The following is a 14069-nucleotide window of genomic DNA, read 5'->3' as shown; positions in this document are numbered from 1 at the left end:
TTCTCAGTTTCTTTCTGGTACACAGTTGTGTTGAAATGCATCTGTATACTTTTCTGTGATAAGGAGATAAAATTATCCGCCATTTTCTACTTCTGAGCAGAATCCAGAAATCCAAGCTGTGGGGTCTTCCTGAGTTGGTGTTTGCATCTAAGAGCATTGGTTTTTGTGGCTGCGCTGAATCTTCAGTGAAATTTTCCAGGCAGCTTTTAACATGTTCATACTAACTGCAGCTGCAACACTTCGCAGTTCCTTGATATATTGGCTGAAGAAGTATGTCATGTTGCTCTAGGCTGTCTTACTGCTGAACTGTTCTGAGAACAACAGGCTTCGTAGCATCATAGAATCCTCAGAGTTGGAAGGGACCCTTAAATGCTGTCTGATCCAGCTCCCTGCAATGAACAGGGACACCTACAGCTCCATCAGCGGCTCAGAGCTCTGTCAAGCCTGACCTTGGGTGTCTCCAGAGATGGGGCATCCACCACTCTCTGGGCAGCTAGTATAGTGCTGATCTGCTTATTTGCTAGAGCGAAGGGCTGATCTGCTCTGTCCAGTGATCTCCTGAGCAACAACAAATTTAGGCAGAGAGAAAAGCAGAAAGCTGTCTGTTGATCCATCCCTGGTGGGCTGGTTTCTCATCCTGGTGCTCACCTTTGTTTGAAAGCTGAAAGCAGGTGAATTTGTCCTGGCAGAGTCATTTTATGGGGGCCTACAGATGTTTTTTTCAGTAGTAAGTATTCCACAGCTTGAATGTGGAACTGAACTATACTGGTAGGAATGTTGTAATGGATTCTAGTGTTTCAAGTAAGGCCTGATAAGACATGAAGGGAATCCATGAACAACACAAATTGTGCACTTGAAGCTTTCAGAGATTTGGGGATGTATTTGTAGAAGGCTGTGGAATTGAAATTCCATTTCTCTGCATTTCTGTAGATTTTCGAGCACACGGTTTAACCTGTGGATGGCTGTCACCTTTTTCCTGTGTTTTACTCTCATGAAGTGTCTGTTCTGTAGTGAAAGAAAATCTCTGACTTGTTATACCCTGAAAATACAAAAAGTCAAGATAAAAGATGTTGCCTATACTAAGAGAGTGATTTTCTGCACTGTTTATAGCTAGTGGTCATTGCATATGATGATGGAGATCCTGTGAAGTTCAACACCACTACTGTAGAAATTGCTGTACTTCAACCTTCAGTAATACCGCGGTTCACACAGGACGAATACAGGTAAAGCATTTATTCATTCACCTTATGAGCTGTCATTGTTTAAGCTGAAATAAGATCCTGCTTGAAAGCCGGTCTGATACATGTTGGTTGCAGCATGGAAGCACTTCCACTGCCTTCACATGATTTTGTGCCTTCCCTTGTTCCATTTGACTCACAGGAGGAAATAAGTCACGAAAATAAGGTTTGAACCAGTGCACCAGAAACCTCATGTGCTTAGAGCTGATAACGTGTTTACTGATTGTTAACTCTTCTTTAGGAAATAGAATTTGACACTGCTCTGAGGACAGAGCTATCGCTTGAGTCCCCCAGCAGAAGAAATGTGTGAAATTACATGCATGATTCTGATCTGTCAAAGTCAGGGTAGCAAAATACTTTGGAGTTGTTTCTTTCTCTTAGCCACAAGTTTTTTGGTGGACAGCCCTTTACAATCTCAATAGGTTGTCTCCAAATGAAAAGTTGCGGGCTGTGGTTGGCGGTAGGGAAAGGCTTCTGTAAAATTCTCCTCTTAGCTGTTGAAAATGTCAGTCGGGCAGATAAACAAAAAGTTCCCTACAACTGAGGTGCAGCCAGGATCATCAGGGCTACAAGTTATTGTCTCCATTCAGTTTCAGTACGTTTTGATCCTGTGAACCATTTGTTGGACAAGAGCTCAGTGTCTTTTATTGATCACCTGGATGTGGGCATTGAGTGCACCCTCAGTAAGTTTGCAAATGACACCAAGCTGGGTGTCATAAGAAACAGCAAGATCAATGTGCACAGCCTCCCTGTCTCAAGGCATTATAATCTTGTTGCTATATGTGCTTTTGCATCAGATACAATGCTATAGTCGGTATCAATATTAATGGGTTGAAATTAATCTAATTTCAAAACCAAATACTGTTGGCAATCAGGAAGCAGAAACAGAATGACCACACCCAAATGTCAAGTCATTGTCTGATATTTTAAGGGATTTAGTGAAAAAAAACATGATATGGATTGTTCTTCATCGTGAATAAAGTATCAGAATCTCTAAGCCATACCTTAAACATTAGGAAAGACTCTCCTGGCAATTCTTCTTGTAGTGTGTCACTTGCAAAGTTTAATCACATTTTTAAGGAGGCAATTAGGAGAAAATACCTTGATCCTACAACCAGAACTGTGCAGATTAAGGCATCTAATTGAAATGCTGGGTAGTAACTGTTGAGGAGGAAAGAGCAGAAAATGAGATGTGTTGGTGTATGTTACAATGTCTTGTTACTCAGACAGTGAAGAGTATGTTGATGAAAAGAGGGAGAAGAGGAAAAAACCTTTCATTTCAGACTTGAGAAAGTTATTCCAGCAGTGGTGTTTAATAAAAGGGTGTGATGCTGAGGATGTTCTGCATCTTGGGTAAACTCCAAAAGCTAATTCACCGTGCCTCAGGAGCCGGCACAGCAGCTGGAGCAGCACAGTGGGGTCATCTTCTACAGCATGGAGGAGTTATTGCAGTTCCATGTAAAGCAGCAGAGGGTCTTTGTTTGCAGGAATGTGGGAAAGGAACCTAAGCTGCAGGTCTACTGCTAGAGTTGACGTTGCCTTCCAAACCAAGCATGCATTTTCTTGAGGGAACCTTGAGCTTCAGTTTCATCCCAGGAGATGGGACCTTTATTTACCCATGGGAAAAGAAGCTTAAAGTAAAAAGCAGTCCATATCCCCTAAATACTTACAAATGACAACTCAGTAACCCCTTTTATCTCCTCCTCCTCACTAATGTATAGGACTGGGTGAATAGTCTGGTGTCTCTTTCGAAAGAAATAGCCCTGCTCCATTCTTGGTAATGTTGAGATGAGCACTGCTGTGCTAAACTCTTAGAAGTCTTTTGAGGGCAGCAGAAGCAGTTATTCATTTTCTTCAATGTCAGAAATAAAATGAAAATAATCCCCAAACTTTCTGATTCAGTTCTAAGATTCTGTGACATCGTGGAGCAGGGCTGTTTTCAATTTCTTAGGTTTTCAGGGATTCTCACTCTGCAAACCACAGTTCCTGTTTGGTTTCCTGACAGTGATGCAAGCTGAAGCTGGCAGGTTTCATAAAACCTTGGGTTTTAGTTGACATTATATGTCTCTAGGGTGAACATCAGCTCAGAGCAATGACGCTGTCACAGAATGATAGACTTCTGGATGTGAATACTGGAATGCTCAGAGAATTGAGAACTGGGGTGGATGAGTACTGAGCTTTGCTTTCATAGTTACTTTAATTTGGGTGATTCCAGCAGTTTCTTCTAGCTCTTCTACAAACTTCGCTTCTGTGGATTTAGAAAGAGGTCACAGATGAACACTTTTACAGACTGAAGATGCCTGCAGAGTTGCAGCATGTCTTACAAATCAGAAACAAATACAGAATGTAGGAGAAAGGGGGCACCAGATGGTGTGATCAGAAAGGCCTAGCCACATGAGGCAGACTGGGAGATGAAAGCGTGCCTGTGCCTTGAGCTGTTGATCTGGCAGCTCTTTGCTGTCAGAAGCACCCCAGCACATGAGGGCCTCTGCCTGGAGTCCTGTTCATGCTACAGAAGGGTCTGACTGATACGTTTCCATGCCTTAAAGCGACTTCTGCAGGAGGCAGCAGTCAAGTTACAGACATGCCTTTTGCATGCTGGCTTTCCCACTGCAACATTACATGATTTATAGGAAATTAATTAGCCTTTTCCCCTCCACACACCACCTTTTCTGTTTGGGTTGTAAATTATAACTGAAGACTTACAGGTGCTGCTGCATGATATATATATATAGCACAGCACAGAGAGGCCAAGATCTCTGAAAACCAACATGTGCAACATGGAGCTGTTTCTCTATAATGCGTGTTAAAATAGAGTTCCTAATAATTGAGGTAGGTCACATCAGAAAGCCATCTGCTGCACCCAGGCAGCTCTTCTGGTGGGAAGTAGCAGGTGAAGCTGAAGCAAGTGAACCAGCAGCCATGGTTTGCTGAGCTTTAGAAAACATTGTTTGCTTATTTGGGAAAAACACAAGAGGTGGAGAGGCAAAAAAAGAAGCATCGAAGTCCTAAAATGTGCAGATGGTTATTTGTATGTGGCTATTCACCTCAGAGCCTACTTGACCTCTTGCTGCCAGGGCCGGACGCTGTGCTGCTGATGCTCTTCTCGCTGTGTCTCCCCGCAGGGTTCTGACAGTCATATTCTGCCTCTTCTCTGCAGCAGTGACAGCAGAGTGAGGCACTGTGCCCCAGTCTGTGTGCAGGGCACTTGGCAGCAGCACATGGATAGGGCCTCAGCCCTGCAGTCTGAGCACAGGCCTGGGGCTGTGGGGCACAGCGGGGCAATGGAGGGTAGGTCAGCACACCAGGCTTCCCGTATGGCTGCCCGGTGCCAGCTCGCTGGCTGTGGTCATCTGCAACAGTTAAAATTTGTAATGCTGACTAGGATGTTGTTCTGCTTATGCTGGAGAAATAGCCATGCCTGTGGTAATAAATCACTTCCTGGGGCAGCTCAAACGAGCTGATTTGAGCATTCCTTTTCCACTCTATTGTTTTTCATGTCCTTATGGTTCCACCCCAAATCACATCTTGATTGAACCCTAGACCAGATAATTGTTCCAGAAGTTTCCATTGCTTCCAAACAGGTTATGGCAGCACTTTGATTTCTTAATTAACAGATCATAATTAGTAGCGCCATGGAACAGTGAAGAACAGATGTGAAGTGAGCCTCAGATGAATATAAAGGTATTTTTTTGACAAGCCCATCCTCTTATGAGAACATGATCATTCTTTAAAAAAATAAAGGTTCAGAGGGACTTGGGATCTTTTCTGTTTTGTTAATTAATAAATACCACATCCTGTTTGCAACTAGAAGGTCATTGCTAATAGTGATGTGCTTCTGTAGCAGAAAATGAAATGTTAACTGATAGCAGCGTCATTGGTTCCTAATTAGTGCCTGTGGGCACATTAAACAGGTGCTCAGCCATTTCTTAGCAGAAAAAGGAGACTGCTGGAAACTTGTAGTTTCTGTTAGTGCTGTGTTATCAGTCCCCATCCTGTTTCAAGATAGGTGTCTTCTTGTAGGCTAATATGTTTGATTCTAGTGTACGAAGAAATCTGTGAAGCTGGGGCTCTGAGGGTAATACAGGAGGTAAATGTAGCGTGGCACCGTGCTTCTGTGCTGGACACAACACACTACATGAAAATGCGTTCTGCAAGAAGGAGAGATTTTGTGACATGAACTTATCTTGTTCAACAAAAGATAGGATCTGTGGCACAGAGCAGCAGTGTTCATAGGATGGGTCATGGCCCCTTCTTGTGAAGATGCTGGCTTTGTCCCTCAAGACTGTGTTGTAAGGCACTTGTAGATTTAAAGCATCCATGGGGATGATCCTTTTACCAGGTTGGCCAAGTCTTAGTGCTGCTCTTCCCGTGTTTCCCATTGTGGGATATGCATTTCATAAAGCAAAGACATAAAAAGGAGGGAATTACCTCTGGCAACAGTTTTGATGTAGCACTTCTGAGTTGGAGGGAGCCTCAGCGTTTTCCCTGAGCTGTATTTAGAGGAATGGGCTCCAGTATTCACTTTTAATTGGCCTTAGGTGGCAGTGGAGGCTTAGCTTTAGGAAAATGTGTGTTGTTTTGCCTTGGGATTGGTATTGTATGGGGCCCAGCTGCATGCAGGGAGTCTGCCTCGCTGTGTTTGGTGTGAGGGTCAGGGCTGAGGACTGCTTTTGGCACTGTGGCTGAAGTGTAGAACCAGATAAGTGAAAGAGATGTGCTGACACAAACGTAGCATTAAACCCAACCGTCAGCCGTATAAGAGGATAAAACCACTGCGTTATCTGTCATCTTAGATTTGGTCCCATCGATGCCCATCTCTCTGTCAGACTTGCGTATGTAAGAGGTCTGCATTCTGCTTGTCAGGGATTTTTTCCTATTTCTCTTCTGTAGTAATGCTTGACAGAAATATTTATATCTTCGTGTTCTCAGCTGTAATTTACAAAAATCAGTGGGATCACACAAATGCATGATGCCTACTGACGAGAGCTCCTGGGAATAAAATGTGACACTCGGTTTAAAAGATAATAGGTTATGACAGGGGCTCACTTCAGCAATGTCCAAAGTCCCTTGTCATCAGTTTCGGATGTGAATGCCATGAAAAGGTCACAATGTCTTGAACCCATTTGAGGACTGAGGCAGAAAGTGAGGATGTTATTAAGTATGGTGAGGAACGCGTGATCCTTCTCAGCACGCTTTGAACAAGCACTGCTTGGAGTACGCATCTAACTAAGAACAAAAAATGCTTTTTCCAGAGGAGACGACTCACAGTCTCTGTCAAACCCTTCAGATTGTTAGAGCTGCACAAACTGGACAAAGAGAATGCCAAGGTAGCCTAAATGTTGACGAAACAACACAAGAGGAGGTGCCATTACTTCTTGCTTGCTTGTTCCTATGATTATCACCAGTGCTACACCAGTTAAACTCTTTTTTAAAAGACATTTGTTTAAAACTCAGCTGCACAGTGAGGCATATGTCAAGCATTTCTGTTGTAGGTTTGTTCTCAGCTATCTCAGTTTTCATTTAACTTCACTTCTAGCTCACCTCGTTTTAGAACGTTTATTGCTCTGTCTACACTTGACCTTTCTCCATACAAATACGTATATTTTTCTTAATGATTTACATAATTTCTCTTTAATGAAAAACATCAGACAGACAAAAAGCTAAATGAAATTGCATCCCATGAGGAGTAATTGAGGAAGGGCTGTGCAGGAGCAGGTGCAGTGTTCAGAAACATTTTGTCCAGAAAGCTTCAGGTGGAATATCATTGAGTGTTAAAAGGAGCTAAGGCCAATACATTCCCAGAAATGGTAATATTAGAGAAGATATTGAGATTATTTTACAAGGAGAGGTCAAAATGACATTTTAATCAACTTGAGCTAAGAATTTTAGTAATGTGATTACAAAACTAAAGTTAATAATGCCTTCTGAGCTATGCTTGTGGGCCTCCGTGAACTAAAATGAAACCCACAGATGCATCCAATACAGTGTGTGTACGCATCATGCTATTAAACTTCAGTACTAAACCAATTTTCCAATTTATTATTGGGTTTGCTGGTTTTAAATTTAATTTTTGATTAAATCTCATGTTCGTGCTTTTGGAGATAGAAGAATTTCATGGTGCATTTAAAGCACATTGGCCAGCAGACAAATTGAAAAATGAATGAGTGTCTGACTTCTTCAGCAAAGGGAAAATGAGGAAAAGTTTGAATATCACTTCGGGGTCTAAAAAAATATACCTTACCAGTGTATTTAGTACGTGTTCTGTCTCCATTTCCTCTTCTGATCCAGGTAATTGAGATGTAGCAAATTAGAAGATGTTGCCTTTTTACAACTCCTGTGCGTTTTTCTTACTTTTTCTATGTCTTCCTTTATAACCAATCTTGTTTTTGCTATATTACGTGCCATTTTGAGTTTTTTTGTGTGTTGTTTTTGTTGGATTTTGAGGGGGACGATTTATGACACATAAGCAGCAAACAATACAGTAGAGGCCTTAAAAAGAGGATGTAAATACAAGCAGTCATTAAATTTGTTCGGGATAACTAAATGGAGAGTGTAGGAAAGAAGCCTTATTATTAAGCATCGAGTTTTGACCAGTTTGAAGGTGCTTTATTCTTTCCAGATCCAACCTTAGTTTAGTATGGCACAAACCTTGAGGCTACTCTGTTGTATGGTTTGCTACCTTCATGCCCTCTTCTCCTACTGCGGCTCATTGGGTATGGCTTGGGCAGTGGGGTGTCATCATGCTAAGGCCAGGGACTCCAGAGGGTTTCCACTGCACCTCAGTTGGAGCCATCCCATCCTGCATACTAGCAAGATGGTATTTATTATTTCTGTTAAAGCACTAAAATGGATGTCATCCAACTTGCATGTAGCTGAAACGGTTACAGAAGAAATACCAGATGATGAGTTTATCCCCTAAGAAAGCTTATTAGAGCTTGTTGTGCAGGATAAAGAACCATATATTATCAGTTGAATACCTTTGTCTTTCTCTGGTTCACGTCGCTACAATTCAGCAAGATGTTAAGAGCTGTCTGTATGTTTTAATTCCACTGATGCATTGCTCCCTTTGAACTTAGTCACCTTAGCTAATCAGGGAAATGAAATCAATACAATTACCATGGCAGTTTTCTGTCTACTCCACCCATGGCCTCTCATTGTAAGCACAAAAACTGTTTCCTAATAAATATTGATTTGTCAATTCATTAGAATTCAGCTGTGTCAGAGGGGAAGCTACAGGGTCATTTCTATTAAAAGAATATACTGAAAGTGTGCTTCAGATGAATTGTGGGTTTTGTACATACATAGTCATGGGGGTTTTCTTCAAATTAAGTTCCTTAGAAGAAAAAGAAAAAACAATACATTATACGACATTAGGTGGATAGCTTAATAAGTCAGGCACCAGTAATGAACTCTACTGCTGACTGTGCATTTGAGACAGAGGAATGGGAGCCAGGGTGATCTGCTCTGTGTGTAAATGAGTAAAAGATGTATACCATAACCTTTTGCACAGGAGTCAGAGGGCCAGTATTGTGGTACAGCATGGCTCAGCCTGTAAGTATGTTTTTCCCCCTTATTTGTGCATTGGAAGTCATTTCAGAAGAATTGGTATCCCAGCATTTTGAATAAGATGCAGTGATTGAATTAAAGAGGACCTAGGCCCTCTCCACTAACAAATGAAGGAAACAAAGTGATGGAAGATGTCACAAGGGAAGAAAGAGCACATCATAGCCCCTTGGGTCATGGGTATGGTTTGTCCTTGGCATTTTCTTTATGGATAGTGAAATCTGGGGCAGGAGCAGTTGAGTGTAGAAATGAGACCTGTGGTAAGTCCATCCCAAAGGAAGAGTCTATAATGAAGGACAGACTGGTCTCTTGTTGTGTGAAGGTGAAGTTTAGGTTTGATTGAACAGTTCGGATTGCAAACTGGGAACCCAACTTTTGCTTTTGGAATGGGAGAGGTACGGTGTTGTTCCAGCAACATGCAGAGGAGGTTGAAAGAAGGATTGCTTAAAATATACTCTGAAATTAGTGGAGCTATAGGAGTATGTCCAGGATTTTGGAGAAGAATTAAAACCAGAAATACTTCTGCCGTGTGAGAATTCATTATCACAAACAAACTCTTCATTTATGTGGAAGTAATTGTGGTTTCCTGGAGGAAACAGCATCTCAGTGTTAGTCATCGTATGTTCCAAGGAGACATAACATTTGAACAACAGGAGAGGCAGAGAAGTAACTTAGGTGTGTTTTGGGAGGATGCTCGTTATTTTTGTACAACATGAGTTCGTCAGTTTGCGGTGTCTGGAGGGTATGAAAAGATGAGATAAATGTCAGTAGCACCGTCTTTTTTCACACCTCAGTGCTCCGTGAATCAAATCCAGTTTACGAAACAATTAAAAGACACGTCTGTATGCTTGGATTGCAGTTAAGTTTCTGAAAGCATCTTGGCTTTTATGGTGGGAAATGAGTGATTAGAGCAACTTCCAGCTCTTTTTGAAGAGTGGAAGTTCCCATGAAGGTGGCTTTTCAGTGCTCACTGCTCAGCTTTTAAAGAGGGTTCCTCACGTAGTGATTTTCCTGCATATGTTCCTGGTAGATCACAGTTTTCTCAGTGGAGGTGAGTGTAATGAACGGGCTGTTACAGACTGAGGTTTTACTTGCGGTTTATCAGGGTGTGATGGTTCTAATGTTTCTGTTATTTCTGGCTCGTTATCTCCTGGGTTTCATTTCTCGTATTAAAATGCTGTTACATCTTTATACTCTCACCCATGTCAGTTGGTCCACACTTAGGTTTTTTGCATTTGCAGAAGGCAGGGGTTAAACCTTCCTTAATGCAGATCATCCTTCTTTGGCAGCGTAATGGATGGTTGAAATTGCCAACTGAGCAGTGAGTTTGTCAGTATTCTGCTGTTCAGGCAATGGGAGCATAACACAAAGTACTTCTGTTTGTTTCTGCAGACCCCCCCCAGTGAGTGAAAGTGCACCAAAAGGAACTGTGGTCACTGTGGTGATGGCAGCTGCCCTGAACCAAACTATTGTATATTCAATCGTGTCAGGAAATGAAGAGGGTAAGTACTAGTAATTCAGTCCAAGTGAGAGTGCTGAGCCGGGCATCAGAAGTTTTCATGAAGCAGTGATTAGCAGAAAGGCTGCTGTAGTGAGTTCCCACATCAGTACAAGCAGGAGGGACTGTTTCTGCTGCTGTTACCAAGCCTATCCTGCCAAAAACAGGTGAAGGAGTAGACTTGGCTTCTTAAAAAGCAGTGAAGTTACTTTATATACTTCTCTGTTGGGAAGTTTAGTACCCTTACACTATGCCTTTATTAACAATGTAAAATCATCTCTATGTCCAATGTGTGTCTCCTCCACTTGGGAACACTGCATACCTTAGCTCTAGCACGCTGCCTGGAGGTGGTGTCCAAACAGAGACATCACAAAATAGAAACGTTTTGTCGTTAACACAACTTCTGTTCTTTTGCTGGCTTTCAGATATGTTTGCTATTAATAACAGAACAGGCGTGATCTCTGTTAAAAAGCCTCTGGATTATGAAAGAGTGACGAGTTATGAACTTCGAGTTCAGGCAGACTCACTGCAAGTGGTACGATCCAACCTGCGTGTGCCATCCAAAAGTAAGCTTAAAAATCCTTGTTATTGAATATCTTATGTGTATATGTCTGTATCCTTAGTTTTTTATAATACCGTTCGCTGCACTCTCGCTGCTGTTGTGTTCTCAGAAACTGAGCGGTGATGTTGGCTTGTGAAAGGCACAGTGTGCATTTGTGGACCTCTGTTCTTGTTCCCTACGTGATGACTCTTGGGTTAGATGCTCCCAAAGCACATCTGCATTAGACAGAGATCTCACTGACCCACGTAGGGCTCGTATTTGTATACAGACAGCGAGCTGATGACACAGATCAAACATTTTCAGTGTAATTAGAGTTTTCCATGATAGAACGTGACAGTTTTTCATAAATAAATTATGCAGCCCAAGTGCAAACTGTTCCTCCCTGTTGGGCTGAGGACTTGTGTGTGTGGGGATGTGTAAATTCTGAACAGACTGAGCACAAGGCACAGGAGAGTGACGGAAGGCAGCAAACGTGAGCAATCTACAGAGGGGAATATGGGATGGTTAGGCAGCAGGGGTGACGGGAAGAACAAAATGTCCTAAGCATCTCTTGGGGGGTATTTGGGAAGCTTATCGCAACCCCATCTGAGAGCAAATTGGAGAACAGGATGGTCTGTGGCAGGACGTTTCTTTGCAGAGCTTCCAGGCACAAAGGAGTTCTGTTGACTGGTTTATTTTGGCTCTTTCCAAGTGAGAGATTTTTTTTTCCCCTTTTAATTATTTTCTTGTTTCAATGACTTCGAAAGCGCTCTTGGAGATTTTCTTGTGCTTCCTTTAAAGAAAAGGCCCGGGCAAACTGACTTTGAACATGTCTCACTTAGTACTCCATCTTTTACACCTTCCTATTTAAGCCACGTTGGAGCTCTAATTACAAAAGCATTATTAGCTTGTACAAGAAAAAAAAACAACAACAAACAAGTATTTCCACATTACAAGCCTTTAACATACGCAATATTTCTCTTGCTTTTTTGCTGTATTTTATGATCTCTAGCTAAGAACCATCATGGTCTCGATGGCAGTAAACCCAGGGCATGGGAATGTCAAATAGAGAAACTCCTCTAAGGTGGTGATAGATTGAACATTATTTAAAGGCTATGAGAATAACTGCGTTCCCATTTCACTGGGAACTGACTGTAAGTCTTTCAAGTCATTTTGACTTTCAAGTGATTTGTGCTGCTGTCTGCTGTACCAGCTCATTACATTTCCCCTCACGTGAGCTGAGGACTCTCCAGGGGTGGCTGACATTGGGCAGTCACCTTTCTGCCTGCCCTGGAGAGCAGGGAGCACCAGGCGAGTTACGCTTCAGGCACAAGGTGAGCACTCTCTTCCAGTCTGTAGCTGTGTCAGCTCTTCTTTGCCAGGAATGGGAGCCCAACTGCCACCCACTGCTGTCAAAGGTGACCACGCTGTCCCATGGCCAATGGTCTTTCCCACCTCATGGGTTGTGATCCGTGGAATTAATAGCTGCTGAGTTGCAGAGGAAGGGCCGTACTTAGCTGATTCTGCTGTCCTGTTCTGTAATTAGTCTTCTAATCGTTGTTCTAATGAATAGCCATAAATATTAGGAAACCCGCCTCCAGTTTACTTCTCTGCTGGTTTGTTGCCCATCTGCAAAAGTATAGTGTACAAATTAGAGATTATAATTCAGGGGAGTATTCGGTTGGATCTTAGGAGGAAGTTGTTCCCCCAGAGGGTGGTGACGCACTGGAACAGGTTGCCCAAGGAGGCTGTGGATGCCCCATCCCTGCAGGCATTCAAGGCCAGGCTGGATGTGGCTCTGGACAGCCTGGGCTGCTGGTTGGTGACCCTGCACGTAGCAGGGGGTTGGAACTGGATGAACATTGCGGGCCTTTTCAACCCAGGCCACTCTGTGATGATAACACCCCAATATTTGAGAATGTGCTATAAAACTGTGATAATATAGTATGACCTGACACATCATAGGAGGCTCTTCAGTTAAAATACCTTTGTCAGGCTTGTCACAACTCCCTGTGCAAACACCAGAGTTTTGAAAAGTGAAAGCATATTTTGATAGATATATCTTCTTCCATAACAGAGATTGTACACGTGCGTTTGTGGCACAGTACATTGGGATTATTCTGTGATCAGAAGTTGAATCACATTAACAGCAACAGAAGATCCTGTGTGCTGTTGCATCCACCACTGATTACATATCAGGAGAGGGAGAGAGTGAGCCAGCATCAGCTGACCTCATCACTTTCTGATGGGGGAGGTCTGGGAAAGCTGCATTTCCAAACAGTGCAGTACTGCTGTGTCTCTCCTCCCATTCACAGGCTGCATGGGATCGGTGCTTCCTCCTATGCAGCAGCTCAAGGAAGATGGTGGCCAAGTTATTTTATTCAGGGATACCTGGCAATGGCCAGTGCTTACATCTTATTCAGTTGAAACAGACACGCATTTGCTGTACAGATTGGGATATCCACAACAGAGTATATTACATTTTCAGTCTACAGTCTGATGAATAGATTGCTAAAGAATTTGATAGATTATGTATTCTCAAAACACTTTACAAGTATCTGGGTAACTAAATTACCTAGGTCTTTGTAATGGAGACTCCTCGACCCGTTGGTTTGATACCCGCATTTGTAGTAGTCTTTCCATTTTCTTTTTGATGATATTCAATTATGCAAAACCACGCTCTCAGATTGAGCAAAATTGGGCTTCTTAAATGAGTAACTTTCACTGAAACTTCGTAATGGCAAATTACACTGCTTTTATATTTCATTTGAACGGATGAAATGTCAGCTCTTCTGATGACAGTGAAATTAGAAAGTTGGAATTCTGGCCGGAGGAGTCGGCATCTGGTGATGCTGAACCCTCGGTGACCCCAAGTAATCATGAATTCATCATTTCCAACCTCCATATTTGAGATCAGTACAGTTAACTATTCACTGAACAAGAAATACTTATTGACTAAGAACAGATGAAGCATCGTATCTTTTCTCACTTGAACAGTTGGCCTCTGGGGAGTTTTCATCAGCACTTCACTGTCCTGAAGTTTGATACCCAGAGGAAAAGTGCTGAGGACAACTGCTGGTGAGGAGGAAGGGATGGGAGGAGAGAGGGGAAGGAAGAGTGGTGAGAAGAGGAAGTGCTGCCCAAACACACTGAGAAAGAGCAAAGAGCAGTGGAGATGTATAAAGATAGAAAAGGGGTTTTATCACCAAAATAATCGCGATCCCAG

At 42.5% G+C, this 14069-nt stretch overlaps 1 protein-coding gene across 11 annotated transcripts in view; it reads left to right on the top strand.

The window, feature by feature from the left end:
• Positions 1–14069, top strand: part of PCDH15 (protocadherin related 15) — a 597589-nt gene that overhangs the window by 525455 nt on the left and 58065 nt on the right. For all 11 annotated transcript variants that reach the window (XR_011904016.1, XM_072339847.1, XM_072339849.1 and 8 more), the window contains 3 exons: positions 1111–1223; positions 10197–10306; positions 10728–10868. Coding sequence is in view for 10 of the 11 variants with exons in the window: in XM_072339847.1 (XP_072195948.1) it covers positions 1111–1223; positions 10197–10306; positions 10728–10868 (364 nt within the window). In the remaining variant the exon portion in view is untranslated. The remainder of the gene's footprint in view (positions 1–1110; positions 1224–10196; positions 10307–10727; positions 10869–14069) is intronic.

The sequence above is a fragment of the Excalfactoria chinensis genome, chromosome 6 (assembly GCF_039878825.1).
Source record: "Excalfactoria chinensis isolate bCotChi1 chromosome 6, bCotChi1.hap2, whole genome shotgun sequence".
NCBI classification, from domain to species: Eukaryota; Metazoa; Chordata; class Aves; order Galliformes; family Phasianidae; genus Excalfactoria; species Excalfactoria chinensis.
The sequence above is the reverse complement of the archived record's forward strand: the minus strand, read 5'-3'. Positions and strand labels throughout refer to the sequence as shown.